The following is a 12,608-nucleotide window of genomic DNA, read 5'->3' as shown; positions in this document are numbered from 1 at the left end:
GGTTGATTCCATATCTTGGCTGTAAATAATGCTGCAGTGAACATGAGTGTGCATATATCTTTGTATTAGTGTTTTCATTTTTTTCAGATAAATTTCTAGAAATGGAATTACTGGATCATGTGGTAGTTTTACTTTTAATTTTTTGTGGAATCTTCATACTGTTTTCCATGGTGGCTGTATCTTTTTGCATTCCCATCAAGAGATCATGAGGGTTCTTTTTTTCCCACATCCCTGCCAACACTTGTTTTTTCTTGTCATTTTTGATAGTAGCTATTCTGACCTGCATAAGGTGATAGGTCATTGTGTTTTGTTTTGTTTTGTTTTGTTTATTTGACAGAGAGAGAGTACAAGTAGACAGAGTGGCACACAGAGGGAAAGGGAGAAGTAGGCTCTCTGCTGAGCAGGGAGCCTGATGTGGGGCTCAATCCCAGGACCCCTGAGATCATGACGTGAGCCAAAGGCAGCTGCTTAACTGACTGAGCCACCCCGGTGCCCTGGGTCATTGTGGTTTTGATTTGCATTTCCCTGATGATTAGTGAGCATCTTTTTAAGTCTGTTAGCCATTTGTATGCCTTCTTTGGAGAAATATCTGTTCATGTTCTCTCCCCATTTTTAAATTTTTTTTTTATATTGAGTTGTATGAGTTCTTAATGTATTTTGGATGTTAACCCCTATTGGTTATATCATTTGCAAATATCTCCTCTCATTCAGTAGGTTGCCTTTTTGTTTTATGGATGGTTTCCTTCACTGTGTAGAAGCTTTTTAGTTTGATGTAGTGCTTTTTGTTTTTGTTGCCCTTGTCTGACAGATTCAAGAAAAAACTATTTAGATCAATGTGCAAGAGCTACCTGCCTGTTTACTTTGAGTAGTTTTGTGGTCTCTGGTCTTATATTTAAGTATTTAATCTATTTTGAGTTTATTTTTATATATTATTTATGAAAGTTGTCCAGTTTCATCCTTTCATGTAGTCGTCCTGTTTTCCTAGCACCATTTATTGATAAGACTGTTTTTTTTCCCCATTGTATGGTCTTGCCTCATTTGTTGAAGATTAATTGACTGTATAAACATGGTTTTGTTTCTGGACTCTATTCTGTTCCTTTGACTTATGTTTCTGTTTTGTGTCATTACCATACTGTTTTGATTACTATCACTTTGTAGTGTTGTTTGAAATCTGGGAGTGAGATACTTCCAACTTTGTTCTTCTCTCTAAAGATTGCTTTGGTTAGTAGGGGCCTTTTGTGGTTCTGTACAAATTTTAGGATTATTTATTCTAGCTCTATGAAAATGCCATTTGTATTTTGGTAGGGATTGCATTGAATCTGTAGATTGCTTTTTGTAGTATGCACATTTTAATAATTCTTTCAGTCTATAAGCATAGTCTATCTTTCCATTTATTTGTGCCATCTTAAGTTTCTTTCATCAGTGTCTTACAGTTTTCAGAGTACAGATTTTTCACTTCCTTGATCAGTTTTTCCTAGGTATTATATTCTGTTTGATGCAACCGTGACTGGTATTGTTTTCTTAATTTCTTTTTGATAGTTTGTTATTAGTGTATTAGAAACACAACAGATTTCTCTGTACTGATTTTGCATTCTGCAACTTTACTGAATTCACTTATTAGTTCTAATTTTTTTTGGTGGATTCTTTACGTGGGTTTTTTTTTTTTTTATATATATATAGTCATGTCATCAGCAAATAGTGACAGTTTTACTTCTTTTCATATTTGGATGCCTTTTCTTTCTTTTTCTTGTTTGGTTGCCGTGGCTAGGACTTCCAAAACTATGTTGAATAAAAGTGGCAAGAATGGGCATACTTGTCTTATTCCTTATCTTAGAGGCAGAGCTTTCAGCTTTTCACCATAGACTTTGATGTTAGCTGTGCATTTGTCCTGTTTGGCTTTTATTATGTTGAGATATGTTTCCTCTGTTGTACCCACTTTGTTGAGAGTTTTTATCATAAATGGATATTGAATTTTATCACATACTTTTTCTGCATCTATTGAAATGATATGATTTTTATCCTTTATTTTGTTAATATGGTGTTGATTGATTTTGCAGATATTGAACCATCCTTGTATCCTTAGAATAAATCCCAGTTGGTTATGGTATATGATCTTTTTATGTATTGTTGAATTTAGTTTGCACTGATGTTTTTCTTCTTATTTAAATTTTTGTTTTTCTCTTCTTCTCTCCTTCCATGCTGCCACACTTTCAAATGTGAGCCTCATGAGAGCAGGGACTTTGTCATCATTGCTTTATCTCCAGTTTAGAACTGTGCCTTCCTGACAGTTTATTTTTGAATTGAGAAAGTATCTAGTTTCATTATTTGTAAGAATTTGGTTTAAGCATTTTGTACACTTTATACAGTGTTAAAATTTGTGGAATCCTTTTTTTCCTTTTTAAATTATACACTTTCATTTCTTAGGACTGATAATTCTATCAAAAATCATTGGAATTCTACCATGCGAAGAAAAGTGGAACAGGAGGGCTACTTACAAGATGGAATAAAATCAGAACGATCTTCATCGAAACTTCAACACAAACCTTGTGCGACTATGGACCATTTGCAAACCCAGAATCAGTTTTACATACCTGTTCAGGCACATATTTTTAATACCTTTATTATTTAAAAGATTTCTTTAGTTGTTATTTGGGAGGATGTTTGGTTTCTTAATACAACAGATACAACATATATTAAGGGGAATAGACAATTAAATTTCCAAACTGCAAAAAAAATTGCCATAACTAGCTGTTAAACCATTAGTGGAGGTTCATCTCTACTTATTTTGATTGATAAATATTTTGGAAACAGACTCATTAAAATGTTTCCCTTTTTTGGTAATTTTTATATTATCCAGTTAAGAAACTTAGTATTTACATTTCCTAATGCTACCATCCTTTGAATCTTCATTTATGATTCAAAGCTTATGGTCATCTGTGCTTTAACATCCATTGTAGTTTCCATTTAAAAAAATATTTTGTGTAATTGTAGTATTGCTTATCTCTAAGAGGTAAGTGTGCATAAAATGGTTTTAAGGAGAAAATAGTCAAAATCCATTCATCATTTTGGGAGGTATGGTAGATAATTAATTAGTTCTTTGATGGCACTCAACTTCGCTTTTCTCCCTAGTAACCAATCAACTAAGTGATGTCAGTCTTTGTTTAGACAGGTTCATTAGAGTAGAGATTTCCCAAGCTCCTGATAGGGGAAGTGCATTTTCTTCTCTGCAAGAAATTAGTTTAGGAGTTTTCATAAGGTTTGTTTTATATTTTTCTGTCTGCCTATCTGTCATACCATTTTTTGTGTTGAACAATTCTTGGTTTTTATCACATAAAATGTAAAGATTAAGTCAGGAATTAATAATAGTTTCTACCAAAAGATAAAATTTGAGTGTTAAAAATCTTGTGGTTAGTATGCACAGATTTGATTTGAATTTACCTCATTAAACGGACTTTATTTTTGGACATAAGTTTAAAAGAATCCTTTTAAAAAAGTAATGACATCTTAGTCTACAAATAGGAAAACATGTGAAGACAGTATAGTTAGTTACCTGCTGATACTCAGTACCTGAAGGTTTTTATTGTATGTTTCTTTACATTTTTCTTTAGAGTCCTAGATTTCAGCAGCATAAACTGAAACATTCTGCTTCTGTCTTAGAAAGGTTATTTAAATTTATTTTTTAACTCATAGAAACATAGTTTTAAAAATTATTTGGGGTCAAGGGAGTGTTTAACAGTCTCAATCAAAATACGTTGGAAAATAAGGATATTTCTTGTACTTTAAGAACTGTTTATTGTACTTTTATAATTCTTAAAAAATTTGTGCATTCATAATTCAACTCATTTAAGCTACTAAAAAATCATTCTAATTTTGACTTGAAAGGAAAAAATGGTGTGAAATACTGTCACAGACTTAAATGAAAAGATTGAGAAAAATAAGTTTCTAATTCATTGAAAGTTTAGTGATAACATACAAATCAGGTATTGTGAAAGTTAAGTTCTATATTAGTAGTATTTTGTGATTCTGCATCAGATAGTGATTTAGGTAGGCATTATGGAAAATAAACAATTTCTTATTATATTAGATTTTTAGGTTTTTAAAAATACCTTCTCATGCTTCTTTCTACCATTGCACACTAAATTTGCATGCAACCAAAATTCTTATTACAGATGCTTTGGAAAAGAAAGAAAATAATTCTTGGTCTGTTGTCAGAGTATTAAAAAGCACGAGTGATTCTGTTTTTCTAAGACAAGTGATAGAAGAATCCTCTGTTTTCATATCTTTTTACACAGAGATTGGCATGGGGTGGTGATAGGAGTAGGAGGTATGAATATTGAAAGACTTTCTTTAGTCACTGGCTTTGTGAGTGCTTCATATGGACCAAGCCCTTCCTCTGAAAGATAAGAACAATTACTTTGTCTTCTTCCAGAAATAGAGCAATCCTTCTAATAGCACAGTAAAAAAATAATTTGGTGGATTTTGTAGATAATAGACTGATTTGCTGATAAATATATGCCAAGTAATTCTTGTATTTCATCCAGGAGAAGATAGGTCTTTCCAAAGAGTTACTTTTCATTAATAGATTCTAAGAACAAAGATGTAGTTATTAGAAACTATTATATAAATGAATTTTCAAAGTTAACAGAGATACTTTATGAGTTTTTAATGCTGTTATTTTGTCAAGAGTTTTCATGCTTTACCTTAGATTTTAAAAAATTATATAGTGCTATATGTATGATACTAATATTTTAAATACTTTTTAGATCCCAGGCTATCAGTATGTGTCACCTGAAGGCAATTGTGTAGAACATGTTCAGACTTCTGCGTTTATTCAGGTAACTTTTTATTTATAACCAAAAAAAAAAGGAAAACACTTTCCAACATATATTTGAAAGTCTAATAGTCCTATTTCCTCATTCATAAAACTAGGACAAAAACAATACTATCTGTTCTGCTTATTTTGAATATTCTAACGCTAAAGGAGAAAGTTTATAAATGGGTTTGAGAAATATAAATGTACAAATGTTAGGTGGTTGACAACACCAGTAGGGTGGTCCTTTCATTTTTCCAGTGTAAAGCATTCAGGTTGTATTTTTCTTAAATTAGATAAATTGTGCATACATGTGATTTAATAAAACAGACTCCAGACATTAATTTCTAAATTAATATAGTTGATACAGTATACAGTTTTTTTTTCATGCATTTGAATTTCCTAATTCTGGGAGCATCTGGCTAGCTTAGTCGGTAGAGTATGTGGCTCTTGATCTTGGGCTCATGAGTTTGAACCCCATGTTGAGGGTAGAGATTACTTAAAAAAAAAAAAATAATAAAATAAATTTCCCAAATCTTTTCTGTTAAGTTGAAAATATTTAGATACCAGAGAGATTGTGATATTGAGCATTTGGTATTTAGTTGTATTAACCTTTATTAGAGAAAATAGATTTTATGTTGCATGGAAGATAAAAATTAGAGCAGTAATAATAATAATAATAATAATAATAAAACAGTTGTTTAAGTAGCATGTCTTTCTCTTTTATTTAACTTATTTTAGCCACCCTTCATTGATGAAGATCCTGATAAGGAAAAAAAAATAAAGGAACTTGAGTTGCTTCTTATGTCAGCTGAGAATGAAGTTAGAAGAAAGCGAGTTTCATCGGTAAGAAATAAGCTTAAGTGTTTAGATTTTGTTAGAATCCTTTATGTGCTTTTATAGTTTTCATTAGCATTGACTTTCATGTACTAATATACTATTCAGTATGACTTCAGATTTTAATGTGGATGAAAAACAGTTTTTCTATTTTGCAGTGTTGAGATTGCCCGATTTTGATATACAACACTTTAAACATATTGTACAGTGTTCTGTATTAAGATGCTTCTTGAGTTGTAAATGTCAAGCAGACTTAAAGTATGATCTTCAATATGTATATATATATTTGTGAAAATGATGTGTGGTTTAGAATAGACTTTGCTTTTTTTATGATTTTTGGCTCTTTTTATTTTAGACATTCCTGGTAATGATAGCTTTAATAGAAAAAAATGTTTGAAAAATAAAGAATTTAATAGATGTGTAGAGGTTTATGTGCTTCTAAATTGCTTTTATTCTGTCCTTGAGCATTTTTTCCTATTTGCTATATTATGAATACAAATTTGGTAAATTGGAAAAAAAATAACTTAAGAAATTATAGGGAAAGGGCACATTTAAATTTTATGTTTTTTTTTTTTTTTAAGATTTTATTTATTTATTTGACAGAGATCACAGGTAGGCAGAGAGGCAGGCAGAGAAGAAGGGAAGCAGGCTCCCTGCTGAGCAGAGAGCCCTATGCGGGGCTGGATCCCAGGACCCTGGGATCATGACCTGAGCCAAAGGCAGAGGCTTTAACCCACTGAGCCACCCAGCACTCCTCTTTAAAGAAATTTTTGTATGAATATTGGTTGATGGGAACAATTAAGAGTATTGAATTAGGATAAATGGTATTCATTCTAGCTAAGTTAGGCTATGTTAGATGAATTAAAAGAAAGAAAGTTTATACTTAAATGACAATTTTAAGTTTTTGCATTTAGGAAAAGGTTATTCTTGGTTTGAGAGTTAATGAAGGGACTGTCCATTCACAGTGACTGGGAACTAATGCAAAATTACTAAATAGAATAACTGAGTTCTTGAAGTAGTGTTACGAGGCAACTGGTGATGACTTTATACCATTTAAAAGTGTTAATAAAAACATTTGTTAACTGTAACAGACAAGATGCATGCCATAGGAAGCATAGTTTTTGTTTTGCAATTGCAAAAATCATGGACAAATAGGAAGACCTGAAGTGCATTTATTTTAAAATTAATTTTGATTTTATTAAGAAATAAACAGTTATGGTTGGAGAGTCCACATTTCTGGATAACTATATCATGTTTAAACCATTTTTAATTTTTTTGATAGTTTCTATCATTTTTAGGAATGACAGGAATGATAGGAAGATATAACTAGCTAAAAGATATGGCATTTGCTTTAAAATGAAGAAAGCTATTACTTTTTTTTTTTTTTAAAGTTTTTATTTATTTATTTGACAGAGATCACAAGCAGGCAGAGAGGCAGGCAGAGAGAGAGGAGGAAGCAGGCCCCCCGCTGAGCAGAGAGCCCGATGCGGGGCTCAATCCTAGGACTCTGAGATCATGACCTGAGCCGAAGGCAGCGGCTTAACCCACTGAGCCACCCAGGCGCCCCTTACTTTTTTTTTTTTTTTTTTTTAGAACTTATTTATCTAAAATCCACTCTTGTAAATATCTGGTTGGAGATTCTAGATTTTAGAGGGAAGTTGCTACACCCAGTGGAGTAGAGTCCATATACATATAAAGTATTCTTAAAAGTATTTGATAGTAATTATTGTCATTTTACTGAGTATCCATTATGTTCGACCATTATAGATGTGTTTTATGTATTCTCAGTAATCCTTATGTTAATTCTGCGGAGTAGGTAATTTGTTGTTAGAAATTTATATTCAGGTGAGTCTGAATGCAACTCTATGGTTTTTCCACTGGGCCTAGTCATCTTTTTGAATCTTTTTCCCACCTCCAAATTTAATTGAAATGCATATGGCTTGCAACCTATCTCCAGAAAGTGACTGTAAACTCAGAAGTTGTCTATGCTAATAAGAGTGCTTTAGTTTTTTTTATTTTGGAGAAACTTTGAAACAGGTGGAACTTATTTTACAACAATGTTGGAAATTTCTTTCACCTTACTTGAAACTTAACATTTTGCTATTGCGACTATCTAGCACATTCTAGTAATTTTTATTTTTAAAAATGATAGGGACCACTTATTGAGTATTTCCTATGGATAGGACAATGTGCTTTCTAAAATATGGTGGCTACTAGCCCCATTTAATTTTAAATGAAATTTAAAAATTCAGTTCCTCAGTTGCACTAGTCACATTTTGGTTGCTCTTATGGCTAGTGCCTCTCATAATGAGAAGTTTCAGATATAAGAACATTTTCAGCATCTCTGAGAGTTCTATTGGATAGAGCTATATACTTTACATATTTTTCCCAAGTTTTATTGAGATAGGACTTACAGCACTGTATGTTTAAGGTATACAGCATAATAAATTGACTTATATATATTGTGAAACGATGACCACAATTAAGTTTAGTTAACATCTGTCATCTAATATAGGTACAAAACAGAAAAAGAAAAGAAAAAGGGAAAAATCCTTTCTTCTTATAATGAGAACTCTTAGGATCCACTCTTAACAACTTTTGAATTACATATTGTTTCTTAACCATGACGCTTCAAGGTCTCCTTTCTTGCTTTTTATTATGAGACACTAGGAAGCTAAGCTCAAAAGATAAGTAAATTGCCTACTGTACCTCTTCAGAGAGATAAAAATGACACAGTCTCTGACTTCAAAGGATTTACTCTGCAATGAGGACACAGACAAGAAATAGGAAGTAGTGTGAGAAAATAAGTCACAAAGTCTTATGGGGGCACATAAGAGAGTTATCCAAGGTTTAGGTAGTCAGAGAAGGGTTCCTAGAAGAAATCCTATTTGAGTTCATTCTTGAAAGGCAATGATTATATTCTAGCAAAGTAGATGAACTGGACATTATTGTAAGTGGAAAGGTAAAAGTGGATGATGAGATGGACCACTTTCCAATATTTGAAGTGTATCTTAAATGAAGAATAAAAGTTTTCCCTGGTCAGTGTTGGAGAGCATTTTAGATAAAGGGAGCAGTAGTATGTGCAAAGGCATTTTAGGATCGAAGAGTAACCCCTGTGGGAATTGCAACAACAATAGTTGGGTATTTGGTATTCCCTGAAAGGAGGACGAATGAGTGAAAATGTTGGGAGATGAAGGGTAAAAGGTAGAGAGAGACCATATTCTGGGAGCTTGAACTTTATGTTATATACATGTGCTAGTTTTATCTTACCATGACTTTATAAATTAAAAACAATTTAGTTAGAAAAAAGAAATAGAGACAAGATATTTAATGAAAAAATAGTTTACCTCCATTTTGAGGAAAGACAATGTATTTGCTATTATATTTTTTAGCTGAAATGTTGTGAAGTATGTTATCCTAGAAAAAACTCTTACTTAAAAGCCAAATTTATGCCTAGGTTAAGAATGACAAATAATACTCACATTTCTTTTGTACTTTTAGCAACCTGGAAGCTTTTCTAGCTGGTCTGGTAGTTTCCTCATGGATGATAGCATGTCTAATACTCTAAATAGCCTGGAGGAGCACACTAGTGAGTTTTACAGTATGGATGAAAATCAAACTCTGTCTGCTCAGCAGAATTCACCCACAAAGTTCCTGGCCGTAGAGGCAAATGCTGTGCTGTCCTCTCTACAGACCATCCCAGAATTTGCAGAGACTCTAGAACTTATTGAATCTGTAAGTTTGAAATTGTGAGATTATCAAAAGCTCAATTTTAGTTACATGGTTTCATGTTCAGAAACTTAGTTTAAGGGACACTGACCAGTTTTATTTTAAGCATTCCTTTTATGTCATGCTTAATTTTATTCTGATTTTTTGCAATGGCTTTTGGGAAAAACAAAAAACTTTATATCTATCTCAGTATGTACTTGGTCTAAAATTTTTAAAAAATAAAATTTAATAATTTTTTATTATACAAGTTGTACAAATATATTAGAGAGAGTTGGAAATTAGACAAAACTGTAAAGAAGAAAAATCCTCCAGAAGCCCAGAGTTAATAATTTGAAGTATTTTCTTTCAGGCTGTGTATTATACATATAAAATATATATATGTGCATGTATTTTTAAACCAAAAGATACTTTTATGTATTATTTGTGGATTTTTTTTCTACATTATATCATAAACATGTATTTGGTTTCTTAACTGTTTTTCAAACTTCAATTTTAATGACTTCATACTCTTCTACATATGAATGTAACAAAATTTATTTACTCAGTGTACTATTATTGAACATTTAGATGGTATCCAGTCTTTCAGTATTAAAAATTACAGAATATATTATATAAACCCTTGTGTAAAATCATGATTATTTCCTTAGGTTAGATTGAATTTCTGGATCCAAATGTATGACCATTTTGGAGATGTTCCATACACATTACCAAATTATATCAAATTTGATAGTATTTTTCTGATGTGGAATAGAGTGAAGCTTTATGAACTATATTCTTTGATAATAACATAAAATAATTTGTTCTTTTTACTTAAGATACTTTGACAGTAAGCTGCAGCTATTGAATTAGATGAAATATTATTTCAGAATGTTCCAAATTGGACTTGTAGTAAAATCATAATCTGTTCCTCTCAAATAGTTTTTCTTTAAAAAAAAAAAAAAGTTGAGTAAGAAAAGAAAAAAACGAGTAGTTAACTTTGTAAAAGTCGTCTTTCTATGTTCAAAATCACATTTAACTAGTTTAAAGCATTAGCTTTAGTTAAGGATTTATTTTATTGCAGGATCCTGTAGCATGGAGTGATGTTACCAGTTTTGATCTTTCTGATACTGCTGCTTCTCCTGTCAAGTCCACCCCAGTCAAACTAATGAGAATTCAACACAACGAAGGAGCCATGGAATGTCAATTTAATGTCAGCCTTGTACTTGAAGGGAAAAAAAACAGTTGTAATGGTGCAGACAGTGAGGCTGTTCCTGTAACATCCCCAAATGTGGCCAAGTTTAGCACTCCACCAACCATTCTCAGAAAGAAGAGAAGAATGCGAGTGGGTCAGTCCCCCAGCAGCGAACATAGCGATGGCTCTTTCACTGATGGCGGTAATACAGCACTAAAACACACACCGGTGAAAACACTACCATTTTCTCCTTCACAGGTAGTGGGTTGTTTTTGTTTGTTTCCAAATGTTGGTGAGCTCAACTACATTAGGTCCTTAATATCCTTACTAGCAGTTTGTTGCTTTGATAACACATAAAAATGGATAAGGTATTTAAATGTATACATGAGAGTGCTAAGCTCTGGTAGATCAGAAGCTATCTCATAAGGTGTAGTAGTTATGTTATAGTATCTTAAAATTTTTAGAGCTAAAAGGGATATTTTAGATAAGTAGTTGTACATATTTATAGGACTCATCAGGAAATAAGCCCAGAAAGGTAAAATGGTTTGCCCACAGTTATCTAATGTCAGAGTTGAGACTGAGATCCAGTTTCCCGATTAACTGTTCAACAGATATCAGGTATACATCCATAGACAACTGCTCACTGTAAGAATTTCATGTGTCTGAAGGTTTTCTAAGGATGTCAGGAACAGATACCCACTTTCTCTTGGAGTTATATCCACCCACTTTCTCTTGGAGTTATATCCTTGGGCAGTAGATATTTACAAGAGATACAAGGCAAACTATATCTGTTATTTTATAATACTATTTTTCTTAATGAATACTGTGTTCCAGGTTGTATGCCAAACACTCTTCTTATAGCATCTCAGTTAATCCTCTTCCAAAACACCTCGAGTTAGGTGGAACAACTTTGGAAGTTAATTTGTCCACAGTCCGTTAGTAAGAGAAGGAAGCTGATGTTTGCTGAAAGTGTCTTGGTAGAGGTTAAATAGTTTTATGGAAAAAGAAGAAAATTTAATGGTCAAATAAACTTGGAAGATGCTGGGATGTTATTGGAGATGTCCTTTGATGCTAGGAAGTTGGAGAATCTGACTGTACATAAACACTTGTTCTCTGAAAATTATTTACCCTGTGCTTCAGGGGATGCCATTTACACAGACTACAGTTTGAATAGTTGCATTTTCTGATACCACGCCAGCTCTCAGAGTTACAGAGCATCTGAGGAAGGTGAAACTGGGTTGGGCACACTAGTAATTTTCTATTTTTGGAGTTTGTAACACTAGCAATTTTTGTTGAAATATAAATCCTAAGGGGAAAGTAGCGGAGAAGGTTGAGGCATGATAGTAAAGACCTTATATCCCAGAGTAAAGAGCTTGAATTTTATCCTATAAGTGATGGACACCATGGCAGGGTTTTGAGAGCATTTGACTACTAATTTTATGGCTAAGTGTATTATAAATCTTAGGAGCTGGAAGTGTTAGAGCTAGGATTCATTCCAGTTACAAGTAGCTTTAACGTGGTAGGCCTGGGTAGCTCAGAGGGTTAAGCCTCTGCCTTCGGCTCAGGTCATTGTCTCAGGGTCCTGGGATCAGCCAAGCATCAGGCTCTCTGCTCGGTGGGGAGCCTGCTTCCCCCTCTCTCTCTGCCTGCCTCTCTGCCTACTTGTGATCCCTCTCGCTCTTTCAGATAAATAAGTAAACAAAAACATAAACAAAAAAACCCCCAAGTAGCCTTAACGTAATTTCCACTTCTTCCTACCACTGTTTCTATTCCATTGGCTACAAAAGTCAATTGATATTTCATGATTATATGTAAGTTAAGATTCAATGAGTAAATTGTGTCCTTTAGAAAATGGATTCTTGGGACGCCTGGGTGGCTCAGTTGGTTGGACGACTGCCTTCGGCTCAGGTCATGATCCTGGAGTCACGGGATCGAGTCCCGCATCGGGCTCCCAGCTCCACGGGGAGTCTGCTTCTCTCTCTGACCTTCTCCTCGCTCATGCTCTCTCTCTCAAATAAATAAACAAAATCTTAAAAAAAAAAAAAAAAAAAAAAAAAAAAA

General features: G+C 33.1%; 1 protein-coding gene across 3 annotated transcripts in view; it reads left to right on the top strand.

Moving 5' to 3' along the window:
- The window catches only part of MYBL1 (MYB proto-oncogene like 1), a 38,469-nt gene that overhangs the window by 17,440 nt on the left and 8,421 nt on the right, over window positions 1-12,608 (top strand). For 2 of the 3 annotated variants that reach the window (XM_032847861.1, XM_032847858.1), the window contains exons 6-10: window positions 2,425-2,599; window positions 4,764-4,835; window positions 5,552-5,656; window positions 9,149-9,382; window positions 10,437-10,805. In XM_032847861.1, the coding sequence (XP_032703752.1) occupies window positions 2,425-2,599; window positions 4,764-4,835; window positions 5,552-5,656; window positions 9,149-9,382; window positions 10,437-10,805 (955 nt within the window). The remainder of the gene's footprint in view (window positions 1-2,424; window positions 2,600-4,763; window positions 4,836-5,551; window positions 5,657-9,148; window positions 9,383-10,436; window positions 10,806-12,608) is intronic. The other variant, XM_032847859.1, reaches the window with a different exon arrangement.

Source organism: Lontra canadensis, unplaced genomic scaffold, assembly GCF_010015895.1.
Source record: "Lontra canadensis isolate GAN:19392208 unplaced genomic scaffold, GSC_riverotter_1.0 scaffold195, whole genome shotgun sequence".
NCBI lineage: Eukaryota > Metazoa > Chordata > Mammalia > Carnivora > Mustelidae > Lontra > Lontra canadensis.
This window is presented reverse-complemented; position numbering and strand designations above follow the sequence as displayed.